Raw genomic sequence first — 17,825 nt, forward strand, 5'->3', positions numbered from 1 at the left:
GCGCCATTGAACTTACAAAATGTACAAATCAGTCACCATACTTGTAGTTCTTCTGGTTTCCCGACCAGGAATAATGTTATAAAAATGTGTCTTTACTATTCTATATTATGAAGCATACATTATACAGCCGAAACATACATTATGCTATATTTATATATGATTAGGATGAAAAAAAAAATCGCCAAGACTTCAAATCTGTGGTTTTAGCTGGTACAGTAGACATGAATTCAAGATTGTCGACGGGAGTTATGCTACCCCAAAGAGCGACTTATTATGTTTATTTATTTAATTATGGCCTGCAAATGTTTGTTTTACCAACTGATGAATGTAATAAACTGCCACTTATAAATATGTCAGCATTAGATGCAATAAGTATACAAACAATATAATATTAAAGAATTCCAAAATGTGTGAAATGCTACTCTCCAGATCAAGACCTTCTCAATAAATCAATATTTGGCTTTTTAACTAGTGACAAAAACTGTTTAGAAGATAAAATCATTTATTTTATTTGGATGAATTGGTCTGTTTATCAGATTTACCAATTGCTATAATTTGTTTGTCAAGAACAATAGATAAAATTGAATTGCAAGTAAAAACTTGGGGCCACTGTTTCAAATATGTGAGTGGCTCCTCCCCTAACAAATGTAACCTCACTCCAATTTTTTTATAAAACTTGAGAGCCCTGATTAAATTATATATGCTAACCTAAATTTTAATTAAAAAAGAATCCACTTGTAAAGTTAAACAAATTTCACATATAAATATGCTTAATGTAGTCTGTTTATTTTGTCTCAACCACTTCATCCTCATATTGTTTTGAATTAAATGTATGTATGGAAAAGTAAAACAAAAATGATCATCTTTTGCAAGTGTTATTGTAGTGTATTTGTGTTCTTTCACAAAAATATAAGTGGAAATATGCCAAATGCTTATTTATTGCTTAATTACTCACTAGAGGCTTAAAGAATGATCAAATAAATTTATTGACAAGGTGCATAACAAATTAAAACTATATAGTCTTTGGCAATTGGACCACATCAAGACATCATTCTTTTAAGAGAAATGCATGATATGAAAGGAGCCGACACTGGTGGTGGTGAAGGGGTGAGTAGCAATGCTGAGATCTGGATGAATGTGGAGCTCTTCTCCTGATGACCACAGTGGAGGGACCTACTGTATGACACGATTGGCTCAAGAGGGTTGAGATGAAAATACATTTGGTTTAAGACATAAAACACCCAGTCAGCTGATGAGTTTGGAGTAGAAGAGAGTGAGAGAGACAATGTAAAATATATGATATAATGTGCGAGTATAAAGAAGGACAGTCTTATTTGTTGAACTTCATATTTTAGCTTCATGTCAAACAAGCCATAAGGCTGAAATCAAATTACACGTCAACTGTAATAAAATAACAGTGCAATTTATAATCATTCATGAAATATGAAACATGCTTTTGAATAACATCTGAAAAAGAAAATTCAGTTGGATTAAGTACATTTCTAGTACATTCCCTTTTGAGATTAAACTCCAGGTCATATTCTTGGAGATGTTCCCCTTTCACTACTACAGAAAGATGAGATATGACTTCAAATGCAGCACAGAAACAATTTAATAAATAGCCTGAAACCAAAATGGAGTTCTAAATATACACTTTATTTATTTTCATTATTTTGGAGTGAATCCTTTGGCTGCCAGGACTGGGCCCACTGCTCACCACTAAAAACAGAAGGGATTTTTTTTCTGTTACTGGTTGGGGTTTCCAATAAACTTAAAACATTACCGAACATGTCTTTTATAAGTATAAGTTTCATTTTCCGTCTATGAAGGACCACCTCCTTCATGCATGCATTAATGGTGGTGGTCCTTCATAGATGGAAAATGAAACTGTTATACTTAATTGTAGCAAAAAAAAAAAAAAAAAGTTTAAGTAAATAAATAATGTATGCATTAATTCATAAAGCAGAAGAACAGAATAATACATACCATACTGGACAGGGCTCCCAGTCAACCAGCATTTCTGCTTTGCCCTAATGTAAGAAAAGACAAAAAATAAACTCCATTCTTAGCATAAGGCTATTATGTCCGATTATAGGCATTGAGTTTCATTGATTTTCAGAAGACACTCCTTCATAAACTGTAATTCAAAAAGACTGAACACATAAAAAGTATCTACCTAACAATTATGGTATGTATAATATGTATTTGCCAAAACACACAGAAGTTTCTAAATCCTATATTACACTCTGCATACTGCCTACACTCTGCAGTTCCTTTATGACTGTCTAACCTTTCTCACTCTTTCTCTTACTACACTCCTGATGGGGAAAGCCTCTAGGCGAGTGTGGTAGGAGCAATCTGTGAACATCAAAAACACATTTCAAATATTTCTTAGATAGTTAGATTAGGAACAAAATAAACACAACTATGAAGACTTAAGTAGTGACCAGACTTGCAAGGAAGACAAGTGATGTTTATCACTAATCAAAACATGTACCATGGAACCAAATTACTCTCGGTTCCAATGTGGTATGCTTGCTTGAATAACCATACTACTGCTAAGCCACAGCTCGCAACTAAGAATACTCCACTGCTGCTTCTTCTACTACTTGGCAATGCATTTTGGTCAAATTTGACTAATTAAGCCTGTTGGATTTTATAGCTTGTCAATTGTAATAATCTCAATAATACTAATCATTCTATATCTTTTATGAATAATCATGGTTACATGTGCTATGCTGGACTAGCTGGACTGGTCACAACATTTAGGTCACAACATACATTATTGTTGCCCTGTTGTTGATTTGACTGCTTCTACTGTAAATATTGTATTTATTTGTAAGTCACTTTGGATAAAAGCGTTTTCTAAATAATTCATTAAATAAATAAAATTGTGACTACCGGAAATTGTCTGTTGTAGTAGTTAAAAAAATAAGCAATTGAACTGAAGCGAATTAACAGGGGTTAAGTTGCAATGTTTAGCAAAGTATGAATCATTGCATTTACATGCACTTACTCTTTTGTGGCCTTTTCCTTTCAGGCATTTGCCTTGGTCCCCCTGTGGGATATAAGATTACAGTCCAGTCATATATCCACTCACTGTTTAATTTAGCTCCAGATTTTACATCACATGCAGGCTCATTGGAAAATAGTAATCATAGTAGGCTTATAGAATACTCCATCTAAAATGACCTGTTTCAGACAGGGTCTGCATAAAGGACCAGTTTAAGATAAATAAGGACTTTTTTAGGATCATGCAAAGCTACACTAGTGGAGTATCAGAATAAAAATATAGAACTGGAAATTAGCATAATAGGTCCCCTTTAAATTCTATTTAGGCCTAAGTAATTAATTTACTTATTAGAGAATCTGCTTGACTAATGAGTTTCATAGTTACCAAGCTATGGTAACAGTTATCAGAACCACCAATAATTACCCTAATAATAATAATAATAATTCATTACATTTATATAGCACTTTTCTGGGTACTCAAAGCGCTTTACATAGAAGGGGGGATCTCCTCAACCACCAACAATGTGCAGCATCCACTTGGATGATGCGACGGGAGCTATATAGAGTGCCGAAGTTATGACGTCATTTTGTAGGACAACTCGGAAGCTAGCGGCGCATGGGTTCCCTCGATCGAAAAGCTATGCATTTTCCCCATAGACTTTTGGAAAATCCCCAAAAATAAGATCTGTGTTCAACAAAGAGTTGTGACCCTTACACATTTTGCCTATCAAGATAATCTTTACAAGTTCATCCAAAATGTATACATTTTGAAGCCTAAATAAAGCCGTCAGATATTTTAAAGACACAATAAAGTTTAAAAAAACACAAGCAGGTTATAACTGGTGTGTTTTATGTCATAGATCAAAACGTGAAAATATTTAGAGGCTTTGTTAAACACAGACCTTATTTCAGGCGATTTAGCAAAAACCCATTAAAAAAACCCATAGACTTTAGGGCGAGGGAACCGGAGGTGCTAAAATGCTAACTCACTTCCACGTTTTGGCCTATAAAGTGACGTCATAACTTCGGCACTCTATTGCGCCAGAACGACCACCACACACCAGCTTACTGGTGGAGAGGAGACAGTGATGAAGCCAATCAGTGTGTATATATATATATATATGGGAATGATTAGGAGGCCATGATGGACAGAGGCCAAGGGGCAAATTTGGCCAGGATGCCGGGGTTACACCCCTACACCCCACCGCACCCTACTTTTTCGAAGGACACCCTGGGATTTTTAATAACCACAGAGTCAGGACCTCAGTTTAACGTCTCATCCGAAGGACGGACAAACATTTACATACCTGACTTTTTTTTTTTCCGATTTGCGACTGTGCCCCTGGCTGACCCTGTGAAGACAGCTGTGGGTTTGGAGAAAGAAAATAACTCATATACCAAATAAATCTTTAACTTATTATTTAAAATACTGGAAGATCACAACATCGCACAAGTGTGGCAGTACATGTATTAATAGGTGTAAAGTATATGCATTCTTATTGCGATTGAATTAAGGTTGCTCCATTAACTCCACGTGTTTCATTTTCTCGTTTAGGTCCATCCTGTTTGTGATAATCCTAATTTGTTTCAACAAGCACTGATCCTGCGCTGAGTTGTTCAGGGAACGCAAGGGGTGGGAGAATGGTTAAGTTCAGTGTTCATGGGACACTGACATTCCCAATTATTTTGAATATTCAATTTATCCTAATATCTTTAATAATAAAATTTGGCCTAGTAATTTCAGCATTTGATTAGTAGTACTTATTTTACTTTTAGATTTATAATAGACTCACAAAATTCCTTCCAACAGCCCTAGTACAGAATCAGATAGACCTATCATCTATCTAATTATGTAATATCAGATCAACTTTTCTAGCAGATTATCCATTGAAAATGAGAACCCTGTAGGTGATGATACACAGGGCAACTTTTTGAGCAATGTTGCCGTCAACGGGCAACCAGATGAGACACAGGGCCCACAACCCATCTAAATTATCCAGATAGAAATGTGTTGCCCATTTTCAATGTGAAAGTGCCCAAGGAATAATCCCTCGGCAAGATTGCCCAGCAACATTGCTCAAAAAGTTGCCCTGTGTATCATCACCTAGTGAGTTTTACTTTATCAAGCAGCAAAAAAGTTATAGCATGGTGTGTTTGAGTTCATTTCGTTGAAAAGAGCCCTAACCTGCATCAAGCTCTATGGGGGAAAAACACTGGAAGTCAAGTCAAAAGTTTCACTTTTGGCCTTTACAAATATAAACTGTAACTCTTTAAATTTGTTCTAATTACCTTGCCCCTCTGTGGATTCCGGCTGCTCCACTTGCCCCTCTGTGGATTCCGGCTGCTCCACTTGCCCCTCTGTGGATTCCGGCTGCTCCACTTGCCCCTCTGTGGATTCCGGCTGCTCCACTTGCCCCTCTGTGGATTCCGGCTGCTCCACTTGCTCCTCCGTGGATCTCGCCTCGCAGGGTGTGAGCTGCAGTGTAATCAGCTGATCCTCATTGCCACTGGAATCCTGGGTCCATCCTGTGCAAGTTAAACAAGTGTTGTGTTTTGCTTATTTAAAACATAGAGGTTAACCATAAATTATCTGTACCTGTTTTAACTGTTAGGTAAATGTTTTTGAATAATATATACCAAATTTTCCCCAACCAGATTTGAAGGCACTTTTGATTGCAGGAGAACTATTGAGAGTCCACTAGATGTATTAGATATCTGTAATATATTTGATTGATTTTCTATGACGATAACCAATACAATATATCTTTAAACCCAGAGTGCTCATAATATCTATTGAAAAAATTACAAGTTTAATGTTTGTTTACAGTCTGGGTCAAACTATTCAGTTAAGACTAGACTGTGTGTGCTTTATACCTCAAAGTTAGCAGTGTAAGTTTGTGGTGTATCCAGCAAAAATTTGATGGTTTTCTTTTTCTTTGTGTTATTTCTGTTAATGATCTACATTTTAGCACTGTCCTCGATATTGTTTTAATGAGTATATATAGATTCATTATCATTTGATTCATCGACCCAGTGACCAAAATGGGTCTTTGCAAATGTAACGTGTTCAATTAGTATGTCACTACAAAAATTGCTGTGGTCAGTGTGCTTTAAACATTAAAAATATGGTTGTATGTGGGCTGAAAACAGAAATGAAATATGGCTCCTACAAAATAATACCAAACATAATTGTTAAAAGTTAAATAAAAGTTGACAGTATATGCTTGAATGCACTTAACTCTGGGTGCCAAATCCCATTGTAGACCAGTGTGCTGCATGCTATTAATACAAACAGGGCTCAATACACTAATAATCTACATGTCTACATCTGCACTTGCAGGAAACTACTGTTTTGAAACAGTTTACTTCAATTCCCATAATCAATTGCCAGGTGTGAATTTTTATGTTTTTCTACCCATTGCTACATTAAATGTGTTGGTAGAGACGTCACATAGAGTAGACTATGATCATACAAGCATTCAGCAGCAGAAAAAAAGAATGACTGAATTTAAGTTTAAGGGGTGAGCCATTCCTTTAAGATTTAAACATTAATAAAATATTTTGCGTACTCAACACAAGTTGTGAACTGTGACTTTAAGATACAGTGCATGCATCTCACCTTCACAAAGGTATTCATAAAATGAACCTATCTTCTGTAGGTAGTCCTGGGCAAAGATGGAGAGTGTGCAGCGAGGCATTAATATTTCGCACTTAATTTCTTTTTTTTTGTTCTCCTTTCCTAGTAGCAGAACTGGTTTGTAGCCAATGGCATGGAGTTTCTCAAGCTGCAATGACAAAATTGTGTGTTTGCTGTTTAAAGTAATAGAAAAACAACATAAAAAATAATTAAGAATATTAATTTAAAAATATATAACATTATTAATGACAGCATCCAGGTTACTGCCATTCAGGATTTTTAACCTAATGGTGAGTTTAGCTTTATGTGCAAACAGGAAAGGCTCATACATTAGAAGCAAAAAACAACTCTATATAGAAAAACAGTAAAAAGATGAATCTGACACCATGAGGGTACCCTTTTTATAACGTTATAAATATTTATTTTTGTAACATTAGTAACTCGTTCATGTGTTATTTCTCATCCACTCGAAAATAAAGTTTGATTATTAAATTGCACCTGTAATTCTGTCATAATGCTTGCCTGTATATATTAGGAACTCAAGAATTCCTGAGTTTCAATTATATTTGCTGTTTGTTCAAATTTTGCTCTGGTAGATCATTTAGGTATGTGATGTATTACGGTGAAGATGTGATAACTTTATGGTTGTATTACCACCACTAAAATAAAAAATACAAATCACAATTACGTGTGCCTTCAAAGTTGATAGTTAAATTATACTTTTAAATTTATTCTGATGACACAGGGAGGACAAAGTATCATTGGAAAAAAAAAGATTCAAATTTATCTATATTGGCAAAAAAAAAAAACGCCTTTCTGACCTTGCGCTGGCAATGCTCACTTAATAACAAATGGTACCACTGAATGTACTTACAGATGATCTGGACAGTTTACTGTCATGTATGAAATTGTACGTACCATGATATTGGCTTCATCCTTGATGGATGCAGTGTTGTGGTTTTTCTTACGACCAACCACCCATTGCTCTCGCTTCTCATCAAACCTCTGAAGCTTCTTCTTGAGGCGCTGCTTCAGAGGCTGCTCCTGTTTACAATGTGAGCAGATCTTTTGAGCGCAAAATAAAATCCCCTGACAAAAGGGGCAGATCTTTTTTGTAGACCCCCCTGGCATTATAACACACAGTCAGATACAGACAGACAGACAGTCAGTTACAGACAAACAGACTGACAAAGATGGGTAAGACAGACAAGTAGACAAAGACAGACAGGGAGGAAAGAAAGAGCAATAGATAAAGACTGTGAGATAGATAAAGATTGAAGAGATGGACAGAAATATAGATAGTGAGAGAACAGAGAGGATGTAAGATATAGAAAATAATGAAGAGATAGAGGTTGGCTCTTAAAAGTGCCTTTGGGTTTTGAAAATCAGGTTCGGATAGGTTCGACAGGTGATATGTTTGACAGGATCTGCAGGGAGAACAACAGAAAATGTTAATTATGTAGTGTTATGTTGATATAAGATTTAAAAAGTGTACCCTAATATAGTGAGTGATTCCCATTTTCTAATAAATGCTTAGGATAAATAAATACAGATTCACGTTGTTCCTATTTCCTGTGCTACTTTTTTAATGGCGCATAACATGTGTCTAGGGTTCAGTGTGTGTTCATATGTGCAGTATAACGTTAGACCAAGTGATAATATTGTTATTACTGACACATTACAGTGAAAAAAAGCATGTGATGTATATATATATATGTGTGTGTGTGTATATGCATATATATATATACTTATATATATCACATGTTTTTTTTATGTAAATACTCATTATATATATATATATATATATATATATATATATATATATATATACACACACACATCTAGAACCTATATCTAGGCCTAGAAAATGTTTTTTTATAAACACGTAATTTTATTAATTTTGGACGTGTAAATGCTCATGAATTCATTTTGCTTATTAGACTATTGTAAGCGACTTACCGTGGTGGAATCGCGCTGGGCAATGGTTTCTGCGATGGTCGCACACAGTGACGTATTGCACAAAATTGCGCCAAAATGTCGAAATAATTAAAAAGTACAGTCTTAATATTTTATATCCGTGCTCAAAATTTTAAAGGGGTCAGCGTAAATGTCCAAGTGAAGGAACACGAGTATGTAGCCATTACATTTAAACACATATCACTTCCCAGAATGCATCCATCTCTTTGCCAAAGGATATGTCCATATAAAGCAATAAACATTTCTGCAGTAGGCTATATAATTAATTTATTACAACTTCATAATCAGTATTGAGATGAAAGTTCTATAAAAGTAGGCTATTCTGTTTTTTAATTTTTTTGGCGCAAAAAAAAAAAGCAAAGTAGGCTCACTATAAGCCATTGCAAATTGAAATACCATCGACAATTATAAAATATCCCACAATAAAATAAGGCATGTTTTAAGCATATAGAATATGCAGTCCTGTAATTATGTAATTTTAATCAACATTTGATTAGTAGCCCAAAATTAAAGACGGCTTTGAAATACATTAGATTGAAATTCGTGTTGTGTGGCACGAAAAAAAGAAGGAAATTCGTGCTGAAGGACACGAATCAATTCGTGTTGAGTAGCCAACCGAATATAAAGCAATACAACAAGGATTAAAATCTCCTGATTAAATGTTGAGTAATGTAGCCCTTAAAGTTTGCAAAAGGAATAGCCTAACATTTGAGGATAAAACAATAGTGTGCTCTCGAAAGAAAGACGTGGTGCATACGCCCCATTGAAATACATTAGATTGAAAGTCGTGCTGAGTGACACGAAAAAAGAAGAAAATTCGTGCCCATAGACACGAATCAATAGATTCATGTTGAGTAACCTACCGAATATAAAGCAATACAAACGAGGATTAAAATCACCTGATTAAATGTTGAGTAGCTAATGTAGCCCTTAAAGTTTGCAAAAGGAATAGCCTAACATTTGAGGATAAAACAATAGTGCTCTCGAAAGAAAGACGTGGTGCATACGCCCCATTGAAATACATTAGATTGAAATTCGTGTTGTGTGGCACGAAAAAAAGAAGGAAATTCGTGCTGAAGGACACGAATCAATTCGTGTTGAGTAGCCAACCGAATATATAGCAATACAACAAGGATTACAATCTCCTGATTAAATGTTGAGTAATGTAAAGTTTGCAAAAGGAATAGCCTAACATTTGAGGATAAAACAATAGTGTGCTCTCGAAAGAAAGACGTGGTGCATACGCCCTATTGAAATACATTAGATTGAAAGTCGTGCTGAGTGACACGAAAAAAGAAGAAGAAAATTCGTGCCCATAGACACGAATCAATAGATTCATGTTGAGTAACCTACCGAATATAAAGCAATAAAAACGAGGATTAAAATCACCTGATTAAATGTTGAGTAATGTAGCCCTTAAAGTTTACAAAATGAATAACAATTGTGAAAAAACAATAGTGTGCTCTCGGAAGAAAGACATGGTGAAGGCACGAAAAATACGTCCCATTGAAATACATTGAAAGTCGTGTTGAGTGGCACGAAAAAAAGAAGGATATTTGTGCCCTTTGGACACGAATAAATAGATTAATGTTGAGTAGCCTACCGAATATAAAGCAATAAAAACGAGGATTAAAATCTATTGATTAAATGTTGAGTAATGTAGCTCTTAAGTTTGCAAAATGAATAACAATTGAGAAAAAAACAATACTGTGCTCTCGAAAGAAAAACGTGGTGCAGGCACGAAAAATACGTCCCATTGAAATACATTAGATTGAAAGTCGTGCTGAGTGACACGAAAAAATGGGGAAACTCGTGTCCATGAACACGAATCAATAGATTAAATTTCGTGACTATGTCACGAACTGCCGTGAGACTGGGTTGTGGGTAAACATAACTCTCTCATTTTTATCACTTCTTATGAGAGAATATCATTTCTTAAATTCGAAGAATCCATCTTTTAGTCAGTCAATTTTAGTGAACAGAACACTTTACACCTATCTAATAAATTGCAATACATTTCACTTACTTTCTATTTTATTACCAAATTTAAACAATAAATTCCATTTTGACCTTTTTAATCTTGCGTGTTGCTTCTCATTCTCATTGTAGCTCCTCAGTTCAAGACTAAACTGAATACATTTTCTTCGTTTCTACTAATTTCTAAATAAACTATCATGAATAAACTAATTATGTCTCATGTAATCACTCTAACTAAGAAAGCTTCAGAGCAATGTTACATTTATCTCATAATAGTCATTCAATAAACTCATTAGACAATTAGAAAAATAACTCTAGCAAATAACTTTTTGCACTCTTACATATTCCTTATATGTACATTTCTTTTTCTTTATATCTAACAATCCAAAAGTTTTTCTATCAACCTTTTAAACCATTAGCATTATAACTTAATCATTATTAAAACTTCCTTGTGTTCGTATGCAACTTATTTTTAATCTTTAATACTTCTGTTTAGTTGACATATAATCTGACCTTATTTCTGATAGTTTTCCAATCTAAGGATTACTTCTGTTAGAAATATAATTTCTGTTCCTGCCCTCCTCTGTTGATTTCATTGCTTTTACCCATCTATATCATGTCCACATGGTATACTGACATATGGCCTATTTTTGTCGCTGTTCTTTTCTTAACTTTGCTTTTTGCCACAAATTTCACAAAACTTTGCGAAAATGCCTTTTAATTTAAAATGCCTATAATTTTATATTCATTTTAATTTTTAATTCCTTTCCTTACTATTCCTTTCCTTACTCCCCCCTTTGCGCACTGGTTTAAAACCATTGCGCATCTGGACTGAGAATATTCAAAAGTATTCATTGGTTCAACAATCTGTCCTTCATGTGAAATGCCAAATATCTATTCTTGACCCCCCTCTGGTGCCATTTAGATTGTTCACAAGGGCCTGTTAGTTATTGGATTTCAATAACTTCCTCTAAGTCTATAAACTTTCTATCCTTTCTATCAAGCACTACTTGATATCATTTTAATTAATCAATTGCATTTTGAATCAAATTGTATTCTTATCAATTAAAATTAAAATTTAATATTTGTTAATACTTGCTTTAATTTCAACTGTAGCCTTAAACTAATTAAATATACCATTGTATTGACAAGTTACATCTGAGTACCCCTTAAAATGTATTTTAAAGTTATTTTTAGTTCTAATTTTTTCCTTCATTAATTGTCTTAATTCCCATTATGCTATATTAATTGTTAACATTATTTTAGTTTCTTTTCTTAATTAGTCATTATCATTGTTTTCTATGTTGCGTAATATATTTTTCTCCGCAATAATTTTTTGTTTTGATGGGGTTATTATTAAGTTGCTACTGAATCTATTCAAGGGCTGAACATCCAATCATAGGAAAGTTGGTTGATGTTGACTATTGTTTGAGCTTGTACTCATCTCTGTTGATTCTCTTTTCTTTGCACAGTTCCTCTCATTACTGTGTTTCTGGTCAAGTTTGTCTTTTCTTCCATTCATGATTTGATCATTCTGTTAACCTTGTCATCAATCATTACATCTTTCACCAGGGTGTCTCCAGTGAGTCGTTCGTTGCAATGGACTCTTTCTCTCATTGTCAGCATGTCCTTGATCCCTCACTTCAGTTGTGGGGGTTTGCTGAAGTTAGTTGGTTTATTTTAAGTTGAGAGGCATGGACTCAAATGTCACACTGTTGATCACTTCTTCTGAAATTACAAAGCATAGTTACTGGTTCTTTTTGTTAGACTTGTCCCAGAATCCTTCCTGGAATTGAGCTGCTGCTATCTGTAAATTAAAGCTTAATTATTTTTGTTAGTGAAAACATCATGTGATTTCAATCATCTGCTAATCTGTCCCATTGTCCTTCTCGATGTTACCTGTAGAAAGGTCATGTGGGCTGAGTGGTGTCCTTTCTGCTTTCATTAACAGCAGGACTTTAATCCATATATATTCTCATTTGTTTTTCATAGATTTGACTTTTCATCATTATTTGCAACTTTTTGCATTTTTCTCACAATAAATTTCAATGTACTCTTATAATTAGTCAATTCAACTCAGTTATCTCTTTGTCTAGAGTTCCACTATCAACCCATTATTTATTAGGCATCTTGGACAATACTCAACCCACTTTGACAAAAGTTACATGACAATATTTCATACTTTTGACAAAGATCAGCTCCATCATGATATGCTGAAAAGAAAGGCAGATATGTTATGCGCTGCGCAAATGTGGCACTGTTTTTATATTTTTATTTTTCTCTTTTCATTCTTTGTTTTTTCATATTGTTACTTCAGTTCCTGACCAGGAAATTTAACCAAATGCATCCATGGTCATTATTTTACTGGGCAGAATTTTGCCCTGTGGGCCCACACATTTTAAATACAGCTGTATTGGCAAAATAATTGATTTGCCTTAGTGTCTCTTCAAACATCATCTCTCACTCATTCACACTCAGTGTCTCTCTCACACACACACTGGCCAGCATACATTCTTGCAGGTTGTGCTCTAAATGTGGCATCCTATAATTTTAGCCAAGGGTTGATCAGGTCAACACAGCTATGTCAAACACTATTAGGAAGAGTCAATGATCATAAGGTTTAGTTTAACACCATTGTTATAATCCTTTTATTTTTTTACAAATTCTGATAGACTAAGTATTTTAGTATAATAGGCCTGCAATTGTAATTTTTCAAATGCATTTTGTCATTTGTTTTTCTTATTTTCCTATTCTTTTTTTGTTTTTTGCTCATGAGCTGCTTTAGGAAATTGGAGATCTCTGCATAATCTTGGATCCATGGCCAACAACATTTCCATCTCATTATCCCAGTTCTGACAGCATTTTTTTTTTTTTTTTTGCGATTTCATAGTTTTGGACTTTTGGAGTAATTTTTTCTCCAATCTATATCTCTAAAAACTTAGCAAAACAAAATGGAGTGACCAGTATCATTGTTTTGCAAACAATAATAATAATTCTTTGACATTTTGCGTCTATCTTTTTCTTTGCTACAGAATAATTTTTCATGCTTTTAGCCCTATAATTGTTTCATATAATCCTCACTATACCAAATCCAGCCTCAGATTGAACTATTTGGTGAGTTGAGCACCCACTTCTCTCTTTCAGTGTATTCTCTTTCTTTTTTATATGGCTGGACTTGAATCTACTGGAAAAGCAAAGAGGGTTAGTTTAGCAGAGAATATAAAGAATTGCTTATGAGACCAGTGAATAATCAGAATGAATAAAGTTAATATAATAACTAAATTTGAAGCAGTCTCTAGAGGGATCATCGGAGTTGCCACACCTGTGTTGCCCGTAAGGGAAGGGTTTCGGTCAGTTCTTCTGTTTTTAGATTAACAGTCTGTTAAAGCTTCTTGGCTGTCGCTCTGCATATGTCGTCAGCCTAGCTGTCACTCAAGGCTTGGTGTAAACAGAAATATAGGCTCTGTTGTTTCTCTGCCCCTTCTCAGTTTGGGCTTTGATAGATTTTGCCACAGCTTTGCATCTCAGGATTTTCCTCTTGTCCTCAGGAAAAAGTCTCCAGTGAAATAGTGAACGTTTCACCTTTTCCAGCATTAAATCAGTCTTTCTCCATGCTGAGTTTTCCAGAGAGTGGTCATCTTCAGAAGGGGAGCTGAAAGCCCCTCACCCACTCTTCTTCTTCTCTCTGCAGTCGTCTTTGACCTTTCACCTCTTCCATTCGACACTGAAGCCATCTGAAACTTGAACACTCAGAGAGCTGCATAGATCAAATTCATCTTTATAAATATTTGTTCCTGAGCTATTAGCTCTTTATCTAAATTCCACTTTTAACCATCTTTTTCCTAGATCTTTTATACTATATAATAATCACTGGTTGACAACAGCAGTTCTCCCATTCTGTTTTTAGTAAAGCAAGTTTTTCGTTGCAGGAAAAAGCAAGCTATTTCTTCATTGCAATATGAGCAATAATCTAACTTTGATTTTCTGAGTATAATACAATTAAATAATTTTCCCTATCATAAAATCAGCCTTCAATCGTTCTTCTGTATTTGCATGCTGTGCTCAAAATAATCTAACATGGTGAATAAACTTTTCCTCACCCATTACCAACAATTCCCATTTACTACAATTCTAAGATTGCTGTAAATTATTTATGACTGTTTAAACTTGGTCACCCAATCTTGTTCACTTTTAGCACACTGCACAAGTTATTTTTTCTTAGCACAACCTTAATTATCTACAATGGAATCATTTTTCTCTCACTTTGTCTTCAGGGATAATGAGATACAAATTTTAGACGTCTTCAGATATAAGATAGAATATATTAAGCATGTGCATTTTTATTTATCTATCCATTAATATATATCAGTCCATTTATTAATATATATTTTATACTTTAACTTATTTATACTACAATAATCTGCAAGACTAATATCTTGAAACAATTGTTTTCTTTTACTATTTCCTTTACTTTTAATACTCATTTATACATTACTTGTCTCTGAAGCACATTCACACATTCCTTGTCACCTATTTTTAACCACAGTCACAGTCAAGCAGACACACAGGACAGGATCCTACATTCACTCACAGAGCTAAATTCTACTCACAGTGTTTCTCACTGTTTTTACAAACAATACTTCACTGAATAACTTTGAACTATCACAGACCTCTGCGATTCACTTCCTCCGACACAACAAAGTCATATACTACATAGCTTTTCCGTACAGTCCCTTGTTAACCTATAACAAGGCGGTAACCAAAAGCTAAACTTATCTGTGCAATATTCGCCATCCTTCCAGGCCCTCTTGGCGAAATCCACATAAATCTTACCCAGTCCCTTGTTAACCTATAACAAGGCGGTAACAATAAACCAAACTTAATCTGTGCACATGCAATTAACTTATTATCCTCAAGGCCCTCTTAATAAGTAACACAGAGTTCTGGTAACCATTACCAGTATACTCATTATCCTTAATGAGCAGAAAATGATTAACCTTAATCATTAACATTTACCATTATCCTTAACAGTAAATATAAAAAAACAACTGATTAACCTTAACCAGTACACTTGTCATCCTCAAGGCCCTCTTGACAAGAAAAAACAATAACTGTTATCCTTTAACAGTAAACATAAAAAAACAACTGATTAACCTTAACCAGTACACTTGTCATCCTCAAGGCCCTCTTGACAAGAAAAAACAATAACTGTTATCCTTTAACAGTAAACATAAATTCTTACGTACATACGACAAAACCTTTAGCGGCACATCAGCATCCTACCAATATTCATACAATCTGCATCAGATTATATAAATACTGGCAAACACTAACGGGAGCTCCGCCGCGCTTTAACACATTACTTGATATCGTCAACAACAATAGACACTTATTTCTAGAATCAAAGATCCTCTTTTCAATTTTTTAGTTCTTTAAACTTGGAGAAGCATTTTAAAGGGTCTTACCACTCTGGCTCACTGGTAACAACACATACTTTTTCAAAAGCAAAAATTGCTCACCTCAAAGTACAGTGGCCACTGTTGTCTGTGTCGGTCACCAGAGTCGCCTTTCGTGGTTCCTTCTGCTTCAAAACCCAAGTCCCTGTTCGGGCGCCAAATGTTGTGGTTTTCAATCTTTCTGAAAAATAACTTCGCAGAGATCTTTGATGCCAGAAATAATTAGACTTTATTTTCGAACGCCGTCCCGTTCCATAGAACGGCGCTCTAACGCTCTCTGGCCCTCTGGCCTTCCAGTGCGCGCTCCCGAGTACATTTTGGTTCAGAGTTATATACATACTTCTTCTTCCAAAGAAGGTAACACCCTATAGATAGTTTTGGGTAAAGGTCTTTTACCATGTGACTTCTCAGAATAGAATTTTCTGCAGCAAACAACATTCCATTCAAGGTCTTTCACATACACAGAGGAAATCCAAAGTCACAGACAGAAGAAATAATTGTGTCCAAATATATAGCAAAATTACTTGTTTTCTAAATAATAAAATCTTCTACAGTGGCCGCAGCGAATCCGGGTCACGGCAAGGTTTTCTGGGTGCCATTGAAATTGAGCTCCATGTCACCACCTCTCCTCACCCCGTCCTTCGGCCTACTCATTTTGTGCACGGCGCGTGCCCTTGATGTGCTCTGGATGTTCGAGTGAATTGAAACTGGGACCTTCTTTGAAAGCAGGAGCTCTCAGGTTCGAACCCTTAGAGAAAAGGCTGAAAACGAAACACTCCTATTTATTTCGGAAGAATCTTGCTTCAGAGAGAATATGGTGCGTGTATATTTTCTAATCGCTAGGTGTCAGTACACTCGCTGGCTGTTACCTAGAGTGCCGCGGGCTTGCTATTTGCTACAAACAACTGCGCCTTTGACACAAGTTTACAATAACGATAAGAGCGCGGCAAGTCAACAGCATTGAAGCGTGTGAAGAGGCTTTCCAGACAAGTAGCAGTGAGTTTTTGTTCTTTTTCCTAGCATTATTTTCCTTTAATGACTATTATCATCAGTCTAATAGGCTGCATTCTCACTAATTTGCAAATATATTTTGACATAGCAGACGTTTTGACGGACGTTCTGAATCTTCGAAGAAGGAAACGCAATGCATTGGAGACACTCTTTTTTCTGCGCCAATTCGATTCATTTTGCTGTGCGTTCGCACGCAGCACGCACGCTTCTCGAGCAAGAGCCCGGATAGCTCAGTCGGTAAAGCATCAGACTTTTAATCTGAGGGTCCAGGGTTCAAGTCCCTGTTCGGGTGAACGAGCCTCTTTTTGTGGAGCGGTACGTTTTGTTGTTGAGTTCTTGCTGATCTACACTGGCCTCGGGCAGCGACGCTGCAAGGCATCAAGGCAAACGACATGCCCCTTTCAGCAAGCTTGTAGTCGTGGCCGAGTGGTTAAGGCGATGGACTAGAAATCCATTGGGGTCTCCCTGCGCAGGTTCGAATCCTGCCGACTACGTTGACAGCATGTGTCTGCTTTAGTTTGTAACCTTCTGGAGGCCTAGCTTAAACTTTATAAAAGGAGAAAAAGTCACTGTTACAGGATTACCCTTGAATAGAGTAATGTTGGTAAGAAACAGTTTTGTCTGCAAGCTAAAGATGACAAGGCCCCTTTGTAGTAAGGGACACGTCGGGTAGACCGGTAGCTCGCCGTGATTGTATAGTGGTTAGTACTCTGCGTTGTGGCCGCAGCGAATCCGGGTCACGGCAAGGTTTTCTG

At 35.6% G+C, this 17,825-nt stretch overlaps 1 protein-coding gene and 2 non-coding genes across 5 annotated transcripts; 2 read left to right on the top strand and 1 right to left on the bottom strand.

Moving 5' to 3' along the window:
- Window positions 1-1,637: 1,637 nt before the first annotated feature.
- On the bottom strand, window positions 1,638-8,311 carry LOC143707666 (uncharacterized). 3 transcript variants are annotated; one of them, XM_077200049.1, is made up of 8 exons: window positions 7,568-8,310; window positions 6,632-6,797; window positions 5,302-5,538; window positions 4,320-4,376; window positions 3,017-3,058; window positions 2,291-2,358; window positions 1,987-2,030; window positions 1,638-1,719 (listed from the first exon to the last, which is right to left on the bottom strand). In XM_077200049.1, the coding sequence occupies exons 1-8, from the start codon at window positions 7,778-7,780 to the stop codon at window positions 1,656-1,658; spliced, it is 891 nt and encodes a 296-aa protein (XP_077056164.1). In that variant the 5' UTR covers window positions 7,781-8,310; the 3' UTR covers window positions 1,638-1,655. The 3 variants fall into 3 exon arrangements, with proteins under 3 accessions (XP_077056164.1, XP_077056165.1, XP_077056167.1); XM_077200050.1 differs by lacking the exon at window positions 3,017-3,058 and having other exon boundaries at window positions 7,568-8,311; XM_077200052.1 differs by lacking the exon at window positions 2,291-2,358 and having other exon boundaries at window positions 7,568-8,304.
- Window positions 8,312-17,289: 8,978 nt separating this feature from the next.
- trnak-uuu (transfer RNA lysine (anticodon UUU)) lies at window positions 17,290-17,362 on the top strand. Its single transcript has one exon. It is a non-coding gene; the product is annotated as a tRNA-Lys (tRNA).
- A 120-nt stretch (window positions 17,363-17,482) lies between these two features.
- On the top strand, window positions 17,483-17,564 carry trnas-aga (transfer RNA serine (anticodon AGA)). Its single transcript has one exon. It is a non-coding gene; the product is annotated as a tRNA-Ser (tRNA).
- The last annotated feature ends 261 nt before the right edge of the window (window positions 17,565-17,825 follow it).

The sequence above is a fragment of the Siphateles boraxobius genome, unplaced genomic scaffold, assembly GCF_051911475.1.
Source record: "Siphateles boraxobius isolate OS27281-9 unplaced genomic scaffold, OSU_SipBor_1 42, whole genome shotgun sequence".
Taxonomy (NCBI): Eukaryota; Metazoa; Chordata; class Actinopteri; order Cypriniformes; family Leuciscidae; genus Siphateles; species Siphateles boraxobius.